The sequence below is a fragment of the Trachurus trachurus genome (assembly GCF_905171665.1).
Source record: "Trachurus trachurus genome assembly, chromosome: 5".
Lineage (NCBI taxonomy): Eukaryota > Metazoa > Chordata > Actinopteri > Carangiformes > Carangidae > Trachurus > Trachurus trachurus.
In genome coordinates, this window is record NC_139896.1 from 6,907,406 (window position 1) to 6,920,325 (window position 12,920).

The 12,920-nt window shown below is 43.5% G+C and overlaps 1 protein-coding gene across 2 annotated transcripts in view; it reads left to right on the forward strand.

The window, feature by feature from the left end:
• foxp4 (forkhead box P4) overlaps positions 1-12,920 on the forward strand; it is a 103,103-nt gene that overhangs the window by 26,567 nt on the left and 63,616 nt on the right. Inside the window, exon 2 of one of the 2 annotated variants that reach the window (XM_083971504.1) lies at positions 10,764-10,943. In XM_083971504.1, coding sequence (XP_083827630.1) covers positions 10,773-10,943 — 171 coding nt within the window. In that variant the 5' untranslated portion in view covers positions 10,764-10,772. Of the gene's footprint in view, positions 1-10,675; positions 10,944-12,920 lie in introns of those variants that run through there. The other variant, XM_083971505.1, reaches the window with a different exon arrangement.

The following is a 12,920-nucleotide window of genomic DNA, read 5'->3' on the forward strand; positions in this document are numbered from 1 at the left end:
ACAGACACGCTGAGCGCTTTGAGCTTTCCTCTCCGTTCCTATCCACTTTTCCTCTCGCTGCCTTCCTCCTCCTCCTCCTCTTTCCTCCTCCTCCTCCTCCTCTTCTCTGGCTCTGCATGGCGACTTTGTGCGTCGGCCAAAACTTAGCGAGAATAACAGGTGGAGAACATCTTGATGGTGTGTGTGTCGGTGTGTGTGTGTGTGTAAAACGTGTGTCTGTCTGATAGACACACACATACGCAGTAATGAGTCAGGCGCTATAATGTGGCCGCAGACCAGATTCCCTAATAAGAGAAGAATGTTGTCCATGGCATCCAGAGTTTTCCACTGGAATCACACATTCATCCAGCCTGTTTCCTGCCCCGGGGTCTTCCTCTCGGCATGAACAGACGAGGAGAGGGAACCCTCTGTCTCCCCTCTCCTTCTCCCTGCTCTTCCCATTGTCCCAGCTACCCCCCCTCCTCCCTCTCTCCACATCCTTTTTCTCATCCTTTTCATCACTTTTCCTCCCCCTCCTCCTCATCCTCCTCCTCCTCCCGTCAGTATAGGGTCCGTTCATGTGTCTATACTTTCTCTCTGTTGGATTGCGCTCGTCTGGTTCTGGAGTGACACGAGCACATGACTCACAAGTGAGTCAGAGCAATTCAGGCTCATTGCTGAGGAAATAGTGGTGGATTAGGAGGAGAGGTGTCTTTCTCGGACTGGTAGAGGAAAACACACACACACATTTACACTCACACACACATATATATAGTATATATAAAGAGAGAGACACATACACATAGAGCTGAGTAAGAAAAAAAAATCTCAGTGGTTCAATGAATCTCTAAATTAATGGGAGTCTTTGTCTAGCTGTGGAGCAACTTTAAACAAACCAAGACAGAAGTTTAAAAAATTCACATTCAAATACTTTAACCTTGAAATCTCCCCTTGCCAAGGCACCGGCTCCCTCTTTTTTTTTTCATCTGTTAAATGTTTGAGTGTTTGATAGTTTGAGGTCTATAGCAGAACCCGCCCGGGAATTAATGTCATTCATATGCCCTGCGGAAATTACTTTTGAAATGCATATAATCTAAAACATGCAAATGAGGCTGACTTTGTGCACCCTGTTTAATATGAATTATCATTTTCTGAATACCTATTATTACTGCGTACATTTCTCCAATTATATTGTTCTTTTTTTGTCACTTTTGCATACAGACACACACACACACACACATTCACACGTGCACATCGGGAACACCAGAGATGCGCACGCACGCACATGCTTGGCCCTATGCTTATCCATGCGCACACGCACACATACACATACACACAGCAGAATGTCTTTGTGATGGGTGTATTTTAATGAGGAGTAATAAGGATAGTAATGACCCAGTCCACTTCTCTCTCTCTCTCTCTCTCCCTCTCTCCATGTATTCCTCTGCCTCTCTCGCCCACTGCCTGGCACACAGCTGTTAGTTTACATGACGCCAATGGGGAGAGTAAGAGGCATCTCATTTAAAAGGAAGAAAAAAGAAGATGTAGCCGCCTTTTGCAGATTCTGCACAAACGTATGAAGTCAAGAAGTCCTTAAACAGTAAATGAAAATAACAAGGCAGGAAATACAAGTGTTGCTCATCCAATTTTCATTAACTGACTGAAATATTGATGCGTTTTAAAAGTGAACAGCGCATGTTTAGTTTGTCTCTTCCTCTTCTGTTTCTGGTGATAGAGCACTGTTATTAATGTCCTTGTCCAAGAGGCAGACTTTTTTTTTTTTTTTTTTTTTGGCTCTTTTCTCCTAAATTGAATTGAAGGCATCCCTTTTTCAAACGAATTACTCTATTAATTTATTTATACTGTGCCATAAATTATTCTATTAATATTAGCATGTTCCAAATTAGTATGACTTCTCTCAATGTTCCTTCTACTTCTATTAATTAGCATGCTTGTCACTATAACAAAGATTTTTCTTTCTCTGATAAATTATAAAGGAGACATTTTTTAATACAATGAGAACTGCCTGAGAAATTATTAATATTTCAGTTGTGGCCTGTAAGACAAAAGTATGAGGAGGAGAAAAGAGCAAAGAGGACAAGAAGAAGGAGAAGAAGGAGAAAACTAACAATTACATGGAATACATTATAGACTGTCACTGGTGTGCAACAGTGTTGATTTTTATTTTTGCTTTTTTGAAAGAGGAAAATGTGTGTGTGGGTGTGTTGGAGGGTGTGTGTGTGTGCAATGCTCAGGGATATCATCTTGTTTTAGCACTTTTGGATAGGATGGGAATTAATTACCTCTGTAACAGCTTGGACCAAGTTCAAAAGTACTAAAATTCAATTAATTTGAAAAGTGGACATGCTATCATTTTCTCCGCATGTCTCCTTTAAAGTCTGGCCTGTTTTTTTACTGTGGACTTATTCAATTATATTTGATTAAACTTGCTCTGATCCAATCTATTAATTAACTAGGAAATGCAAAGTGCCCGACTTGAAAGCTGATGTATAAAATTATATCATGTCCACTTTGATATTTATTTATTTATATATATTTTTTTACACCACTATTTTTTATTTTTTTTATTTTAAATCCATTGTAGTCCCTGCTGCTCATTTTCAGGTATTATTAAATCTATTCTTCTTCTTTTTTTTTTATCTTCCTTGTAATGCAAATTCTGATCATAAATGAAATTATGTGTCACCTCAAGGAAACTACAACAAATTTGCCTCTTGGGAAAATCCTCTTCTTCTTCTTCTTCTTCGTCTTTTACAATTTTTTTTAGCCTTTTCACGGAGTAAAAATATAGATTGTCTCGTATAATTAAAGTTAGGAAGTTAGTCATTTATTTGGTGAAGGTGGAAGATACCAGTGTGAGGAATGGGTTGAGGATGTTTCCTTAATATGGACTGAAGCGTATTCCTCTTTTTCATGTTGGTTAATGGGGCTGAGCATTCGTGCACTTTTGACAGGTCACATGCACCTGCACACACACACACAGACACACACTTAACACTCAAAACACTGTAATTGTGTCTGTGTGTGCACATTTATGAATTCTTGCCAACCCCCCCATTACTTTTTTTTTTTTGTTAACACACCAGCCCAGGGGTCAGACAGATCAGATTCACCACTCAACCATCTGCACGTCAACATCTGTCGCGCAAACACGAAAATTAAATCTCGGTGTACTTCAGTCTCAGTTTACTCATCTGTTTCACCTTCATGTCATTTGTCCATTTCCCCACTGACACCCTTTCATCTCTCTGTCTGAAAAATGTCTTTCTGTCTTTCCTTCCTTCCTTCTCCCCCGCTCTCTGTCTCTCTCCCCCCATCCCCCCCCCCCCCACCCCTCACCGTGAAGGTCATTCTAATAAAGAGCTCTCGTAGGACGGAGCTGCTAATTGCTCCGTGGCGCACTCGCTGGTTTCAGATCCAAATAAAGGCACATTGCCTTTTTTTTTTTCCAAGCTCCTCTCCCTCTTGCCCTCCATTCCTCCGCCTCCCCTCTTCACCTCCTCCGTTCCACCATGTTAAATACAATATGAGCATGAGCTGTGCAGACTGACCTCAGCCTCCATTACCTCTCAGGACAGGTGGAGGAGGAGGAAGAAGAGGAGGGGGAGAGGGGGGTATTTTTTTTCATCCTCATGATCACAGGATGATTTTCCAACTGGCACATGCACACGCACATTCACATGCACGGGCGCTACCTCTTTAGGAATGTACAACCCGTGATTTTAGGCTCAGATAAATGAGGTGTGCATGAAGTCCGCTCCTTCTACAAATATTTGTGTGTGTATGTGTATGTGTGCGAGTGTGTATGTGTGCGAGTGTATGTGTGCATATCTTTGTGTCTGTCTTCAGTATTTCGAACAGACAGCAGTCTGCAAGCTGGTAAATCACTTACTGCACTCTAAAGGAAGGGTCGAGGTGAAGGCAGGAGTGTATGTTTGCCCCGGTCATACACACATACGGAGCGATCTCATCGGTGCGGAATGCGCTGTGTGTTTACCTATGGTTCCAGAACCCACCTGACCGAGGGAGGCTAATCTTTATGGGCTCTGTAAACAGGGACTTTGTCTTCAGAGAACTCCAGGCGGCCGAGCAGACACACACAATTCACACACACACATGGAGACGCAGACGTACACGGCTGCACATGTGGCAGGTTCGGCCTACACACACACTGTGCAGACAATACACTGGAAAGCACACATACACATACTGTACACACACACACATGAACACTTCACTTCAACGCCCAGACGGAGCGAGCGAGCGCCATATGGCAGACAGTCCTGCAGAAGTATAGGAGAACTCCCCGTGTTTATATCCCAGTCAGGGGGATTTCCTTATCACTTGGACTCTGAGCAGCACCATCGCTTCACTCCCCAACAACAACAACAGTGGCTTCTTCATTAGCCAGCTGCACAACACACTGCAGGTCAGACTGCAGGCCTGTGTGTGCAGCGAGGCCTCCTCTCTTTCTCTCTCTCTCTCTGTGTCTCTTGATGATGCTCTTTGAAGCCAGCCAGCCAGTAGTAGATATTGGCCCACATCTGACTGACTATCTGTCTGCAGGATAATGGAGTTCACCTGTTAGCACTGGAGCAGGGCCAGGGCAGCCACAGACATCTAGCAGCATTAGCCCTTTTTTGCTGTTAGCCAACCTGTTAGCGCTGGCGGGCGGCCAGGGTAGCCTGGAGCGCTGCTGTTAGCTGCTGCTATAGCTTTAGCGCTGAGTGGTGGAGTGGTGGACTACCTGGCTGCTCTGGGATCTGGGATCTAGTATCCTGCTGCATGCCTGGCTAGCGTCGAGCAGTGGCCAGCTGATGGGGGAAACAACCAAACTTGGACAGGAAAGTGATGGGGAAAAAATGTGCTGTATGTTTTTGTGTGTGTGTGTGAGTGAGTGTGTGCTCGCTTGTGTGTGTTATTTCTTCAGCTTTCCTCTGACCTCATTCTCTTTTATTGAAGCTAATACACGTCAGCTCAGAAATGCCACACAGATATCCCCCTATCGCTCTTCCTCTCCTTTCTCCTCCTGTTGTTCCTGTCGGCAGAACAGAGACTATTATACAGTACATATGGCTGTAGTAGGCTATATACAGTATATATCTATGTTTTAAGCTTAGATAATTACTTTTTTAATGTAGTTAAGAAAAATTTAATTAAAGTAACTGCATCATTTTCTTAATGATCTGAATTCTCAAGTCTGAGCCAGTAAAAATGTGTGAAAAAAAAGAAAAGAAAAAAGATTGATCTCTTTTGCAACAGCTGAACTGTGTTGTTGCAGCGGTGCACAAGAAAATTCATGAACTTTCTCTCAGAGAATAATTTGTTTAATAATCACATTTAGGGTGACGTTAGCTGTTCTTTGAATCATCAGGTCTTGACATGTGCAAAGAAGCCAAATTAGTTCTATAGTTAAATATCTGCTTGCGTGAAAAGACAAAGAGGAAAAGGTGCTTAAGTAGCAGGATACAAAAGAAAGTGCTGGAAACTCTGCCCTCAAACTATGATTATACAAGAACACCTTGTCTCTGCGCCTCACCGCTGCGGTATCATCGAAAACGTTAATAACACAACCGGTGTTGACTTTCTTATTCCTTTTTCACCTTTGCACACACATCGGCACATTGGTACGTTATTTTATTATTTTTTGTTTTATTTAGTTGAGTGCTCCTAGTTGCCTTTTCTCACCAGGAGTGATTAATGGAGACATAAGAGCCCAGACCTGATGGTTGGGTTTGTTCTGGGGTTTGGGGTTGAAGCAGATTCCCTCAGGGCGTGTGTCACAGTTTATTTAGCGGAGGAGTCTTTGCCAACTTGCTGCGTTAGACTGAGAGAATATGGGTGTGCGGGCATTTACTAAATTATGATCTGTCTGTATATATGTCAGCGTTCATGTCCCTATCAAAGCATGGAAATAAAAAACAGGGAAAAAAAGAGCTGCGACTCTTTTGTGACGCTGTTAAGAGACGGATCCCGCGGCTGCCGACAGTAAATAGGACACTTTGTGGACACAGTGACAAGCAACCAGGGTAATTTTTTTCATGTGTGTTTTTTAGTTTCGTGACTGTCAATTATAATGAAATAAAGCCCCTTTGGGTGTAACAGCTAAACCAAATATTTTATGAATCCACACACAGCCACTCATTGTCAACAGAGAGAGTGCTCCTCCAAATTCTGTTTCCTGATTACAAAACAGGTTAGAGCTCCAATTCCTCCAATTCCTGTCTCAGGAAGAGTGTCTCCTTTGTTCACAAATATTGATTGAACTATCAAAGATTATAGAAATAACCTGTGTGGATTCTATTTCAGGGTGAGGAGAAGAACTTTAATGTTTTCCAGGGTTGAACCTGCCACTAGTTACCAGGCATAACCAGAGGGAGAAAGACGGCGCTGCAGCGAGAGCAGGAGAAAGACAGATAATTCAAGAGTCAGATGAAAGTAGACAGATGATGGAGTGTAGATACTGGTACAGACAATTTTTCCCTCACCCCCACCCACCCTCCTCCCCCTCCCCTCCCTCTTTCTCTCTCTCCTCCCCACACTTTCCCTCCCACCCTTATTCCCTCAGTTCTTTGCCTAATAAGCAGCGTTCCTGTGAGCTGATGCAAGGCGGAGGAAACAGAACAGGCGTTCTGGGACCGCTGGAAATATTCCCACATGAGGCATAACATGATAAAGACTTATTATCTCACTAAGCTGCTGTAAACACAGATGCACACATAAATGCACGCTGTACACAAGTCTCTCTGTCTCACAAACACACTCAAACACACACACACACACACACACACATTCAGAGAAAGTGAAAGTGGTCCGGCTTTAGGTTTTCTGACGAGCGGTGACCAGGAGGAATCTGACAGAGCCAATCCCTCCAACAAAGCCTGAGAGTCAGCCGCGGCGAGGCCAGCTCACTGGGCATTTGGCTTTCGGCGTGTTTGAACTCCACACACACACACACACATAGACACACATACACACACACGCCCTAAAAGCAGTGGGAAGGAACAGACGGGAGAGTTTTCTGACTTTGTGATTATTATTAGTGCTAAATTTTCGGGAACATCTGAACAAGCGTACGTGTTGAAACAGGAACTCGTCCCAGCTCCATCTCCTCTCCGCTCATCAATCACACCAGACACACACATAAACACATGCACCTAACATTTGCTGTGAGCTAATCCATTACAGTTCAAAGGTAGGTGTCAGCCTCTTAGACAAACACACACATACACACACACACACACACACACACACACATGTATATACCAGAGTCATCAGAAACATGTTGAGTCCCATTTCCCTTCTTGTCTTCTCCATCCCAATTAAAAGGCAAAGGAGGCCTTTTATTTCCCTCTCTCCTCCAAACGCATTCTTTATCTCTCTGATCTGCGCTCCTCCCTCCCTCCCCTCCCTCCCTCGCTCGCCCGGTCCCCTCGGGGTAGTGGGAATGTCTCTCCCCACACTCTCTCAGGTCAGGGGTTCAGCTGGAGGGGGTCTGAGCATGCAGAGAGAACCGGGAGAGGGAGAAAGAGACGCAGCGGCGGGTTGAGGCAGGCCTCTGCACGGGGCAGCTCCTCCTTCGCTACCAGAAACACTTAAACTTAAAGCAGTGCATGTGTGTGTAACTGTGTGTGTGTGTGTGTGTGTGTGTGTGTGTGTGTGTATCACAGCTTTAATACTTCAGGGTTAGATTTATGCCCCTGCCTTTTTCCCGACCTCCATTACACCAGCTTATATACACCCATTACAGGATATGACAGAGTACACACCCTTCAGAGGAGCATACCACATTGCCTGTGTGTGTGTGTCTGTGTCAGTGTGTGTCTCTGTGTGTGTGTGTGTGTGTGTGTGTGTGTGTGTGTGTGTGTGTGTGGAGGAAGAAGAGAGGGCATGCGCTCACGACGTCTTTACACACTCCCCACTTTCCCATTAGGTCCTTGTCCACCTGCGAGCTCTGCTGTCTCTCTGTCTGTCTTTATCTCCGTCCCCCTCCTCATTGCTAATAAGGTCAATGAGGAAGAGTAAGAAGCAGATTCAGTACAGTACATTACAGCTCAGTGCAGCTCAGTGCAGTGCAGTATAGCATAGTGTAGTGTAGTGTAGTGTAGTGTAGTGTAGTGTGGGCTCTGCTCGGCTCTGCTCTGGTAGCAGGCCGGTGATTCATGCTCAGTGAGACGTGTGATGATGTGAAGAGTTTCTACTGCGGTACAAAGTCAGTGGACTGTGCGCTGGGATCTGTTGATCACTCAGCACTATGCTTTGCTTCATAATATTACCTCAGGGAGCAGTTTGACCTAGCGGGGGTCTGACTCTGGACGGACGGACGGAGGCGGGGAGGAAGGAGGGAGAAGAAGAAGAAGAAGAAGAAGAAGAGACAAGTGAGGTTGCAGATTAAGTGACTTAGCTTTAAATGTCACAATAATGCTCTATACTGAATAAGACTGAACTTCACAGGCAGATGGGTGCCAGGTGGGAGACGGAAGGAGGGGAGGGAGGAAAAATAGTTGTGAAACCTGCTCATAAGCACCTGGTACCCTGACGGTTTATTGACCTAAATAAAAAATAATAAAACATCGACTGTAAAGTATGCAGGCATGGATGTAAAATGCAACTTCTCCTAATTCTAGTTCAACTTCTGCAGGTGCAGTAATGGTAGAGACGTAGTTTAAACACTTCTTGTCCATGGTAAAAGTTGAGATGACCTTGAAAATTTCAGATATTTCAGTAAAAAATGTTTTAAAAAGACTCCCAAAGTCACTTATTATTATTGACCTTTATTGTTTCATCTGAAACTGACACTCGGGAACCGACTTTACGGCTCAAAACACTGAAATATGACATCTGAGAAAAATCCACAGCAACGCGACGTGCTTCCAGAGATTTCTTGGGTTAAACCTTTAGACCTCACTGATTTCAAAGTAAAAGCCTTTTTTTTTGTGAATAATATAATTTTTAAAATGTCTTGTTTTCCCAGAGCATTGGCACAAAAACTCAGTTCTCCTTCTTCTTCTTCCTTTTCTTCTCCTTCTTCTCCGTTGTATTGAGGCAACAGCAGAGAATTCAGTGATGCCTCAGAGGAAAAGAAAAGTTAGATTCCCCCATGAAATGCCTTTTATTGTTTCCCCAGAAGGCATGTGTTGTACGCCTCTGAAAGACTCTCTCACACACACACACAGGTGGCGTCGTGTAAGAATGTCTCGATGGCGTTTTGTGTACCCACTCCGGGTTGCTGAAATAAAAGCAGTAGAACTTTCCCCCTTTAAAAACTCGGCGCTTGTGTGTGTTAATTTCTAAAACTGGATGAGGCAGAAAGACGAGATTGAGCTTGTCATTAGGAGTTCACAGCCTGCGTGCTTGTCTGAAGGTTTGTTTTGTTTTCTATCAGCTGCCTTGTGGTGTGTGTTCTGTGCACACATATATATATATATATATATATATAAATGTGTGTGTATGTGTGTCTCTGCTCTGCTCCCACGCTCCCGCTGCCTAACGATGGCAAAATGTGCCTGTGTGTTTGCGAGGCAAAAAAAACAACAACACATCCAGGAACGGCTCGTTTTGTCGGGTTTTGTCGGAGGGAACACGCTCTAATTAGAGAGGCCCCTATGAAGGTGCATCAAACAGATCTGTCTCAAAGACCAACCAACCTGCTCATGGCTCACACACACACACAGCAGCGCACACATGCCACCTCTGATTATTGGAGAAATGTGTGTGTTATTTAACTATATAGCAGAGTATTAACTGCCTTGTCAGTTCAGATTTGCTGCACGTCTGATCCAAATCTATGGAAACGCTCCTCGGCACTCATTTACATGCATACAATACCAAAAAAAAGTGTCTGCTTCAGGTGTTGCTTTGTGGCCACTTGGGCCTGTTTGTGTGTTAGCTGGTTCATGACCAAAAGCCCCTTTTTTCACAAAGTACACATACACACCAACACTACCAAGAGGAGGCTATCAGGCCAAGCTGCCAAGAGGGGTCTTATATGTTTCCGCTTATTTTGAAAAGACAAAAATGGAATATAAAATTGACTTTTAAGGTGTTTTACCATAATATTACTGAAAATGTGACTTTTAATTCTTTTTTAAAGAAATTGCCAAGAGGGGACTTCGATCTCTGAGCGATGTGGACCTCCACATACTGCAGTGGAGCTGTCTGTTGTTAACAAACACTCATTAGGTGAATGAATGGGCACAAAGACTTTCTCAGTTTCTTTCAAAAATTGATAATATAACTTTAGAGTTATCATTACTTATTTTAAAGTCTCTAATACAAATTTTATAAAAATATATATATCAATAATCATGGCCACATTTGAGAGTAAATAATTTGTATTGAAGAAATAACATGGCTGCATGCACTAATATCAAGTTATGCAGTATAAGCAATAAAATCTACTTTAAACTGGCTTTAATATAGATTCAAATCTATGGAAACGCTCCTCGGCACTCATTTACATGCATACAATACAAAAAAAAAGTGTCTGCTTCAGGTGTTGCTTTGTGGCCACTTGGGCTTGTTTGTGTGTTGGCTGGTTCATGACCAAAAGCCCTTTTTCCACAAAGTACACACACACATGCACACACAATACACGCCTCTATCTCAGTGTGTGTTTACTTTACTTTCCTGCCCTTGTTTGTTCACTCAGATGGGAGCAGGCTTTCTGCACAAACTGCCCAGGTCACTTTTGTCTCAATCTCTGTGTTGTCTCGCTCCTCCACCTCCCCCCTCCCCCCTCCCTCCTCCCTTCCTCCTCTCAGGTGCCAGTGATGATGGTGGAATCAGCCTCTGAGACCATTCGAACGACGCCGTCCAACCAGAACGGAGTCAGCAGCCTCAGTAGCCAATCAGATGGAGGGGGAGGTAGAGAGGGCGGCTCGAACGGAGACGCCAACGGAGAGATCAGTCCAGTCGACTTACTGCACCTGCAGCAACAACAGGTGTGTGTGTGTGTGTGTGTGTGTGTGTTTGTGTGTATGTGTGTTATGTGGGGCACATGTCATGCAACTATTTGACAGTTTGTTTACCTGCCTACCTGTACGTTTGTGCGCCTGAGACTTGTTTTGCAGCACCGCCCCTCTTGTGCAACTTGGTACATGCAGTATATATGATACTTTACCTAGAACATCATGTACACACACACACACACACACACACACAGGTGGTTACATAATGCACAGATGTGACAACATGCAGTCAGACACACTCTGGTAATTGTCAGCCTCGCATGTGCAAACGGTGAAAAGCTCTGACAGGTTGGATCGTCGTGCTTTAATTATCCACCGCTCCTAATTTGCCAACTAACTCCACAGGGAAAAAGTTCACCATAATAATTCGCACACATACACACACATACACACATATACACACACACACACACACATGGTTCCTACTGATGCATTATTATTACACATGACTGGCTGAGAGAAAGAAGCTGTTGGAGCTACCTGCAGCTCTGCCGAGGTGAGAAGCCATTTTGTCCTGTTGTGTGGATCATACATTCACTACAGCATGCACACACAATCTATATAGGATACACATGCTCAACAAGTGTGTGTGTGTGTGTGTGTGTGTGTGTGTGTGTGTCACAGTTGTGCAGAGGAGTCATTCTGTTTTATTTTTTCAATGATCAATCAAGCAGTGTTTGTGCGTGTTTGACACGTCAGCATGTAGTGTCTCCAGTAATGCGATTTATCTTGCCTCCTGTGCGTCAGTTCTCCCTCCAAACACACACCCCCATCCCCTCACGCACACACACACACACACACACACACACACATGTGCGCACGCATACATGCACGCACACACACACACTGGCCACTGTGTCAAATGGAATTTCCAAACTTCCCGGAACGTCTTGGATGAAATTCTACATTTTTATTTCTCATTCCCCCAAAAATCCACATAGCTCTTCTCTGATTGCTCTCTGAAGGACCCAGGCCTTCGCACACACTCACGCTCACACACACACACGCACACACGCAAATGTTTTTTCAACCAGAGGTCTCTACATTAGTCATTTGTCCATAACCACATAAGAATGTCTGCAGAGTTTTGTCATCTAACGATGGAAACTCACTGAATCATGTTTTTCAGTCACTGATGTGGCTGCAGATTAAGAAAGAAGAAATTCTCCTGTTTATGCACCGGCTCTATGAAACATGAAGCAATATTTATATCCTTCTCACCCTCTGGTTCTGTATATACTGTATTTATAAAACACAAAGGGTGAAATCCGGCGATATGATTGGTTGTTAGCTGTGGTGGTATAATGAGCATATACCATGGCTAAAGCTTTATCACAGCATAGGCTGTCACTCCGCGTCAGGCACGTACACTGTAAAAAAAAAAAAAATGTAAAAAACTGGCACTGGCAGCAAAGTTTCCAGATGGATACTGTAAAATTACAGTAGATAACTGTATCACAGAACTACATAGAATAACTGTAAAAGTAGAGAGTAGATGTTACAGTCAAAATTCATTCAAATACAGTGTATTATAGTTGATAAATGCCCAGTATACTGTAAAATGACATACATATTATGTCAAAAATCATTGAAAACCAGCTACCGACTGGTATGAATGGAAGTTGTTGTCATGTATCCATGGCAATATACTCTTGCCGTTGGTAGCAAAAGAAAGTCGGTGTTTTTACGACGTTAACAAACAGACTAAAGTAGTTGAATTAACATGTTTTAAGGTTCACTCCCACCTCCGGGGTTGGGTTAACAATGGTAGAGTGGATTGAGCAGTGACTTTCACCTGAGGAAAAGACGACATGCAGACTAGAGCTAACGTCTGGAGAGGTGGGACTATTTTTTTCACAGTGGGGCTATTTTTATTGGATAGGCCTAATGTAGGCTATTTCTGGTTGAATAAAAACTACATGAAATTGATTGCGTATTCCTCTTTCATAT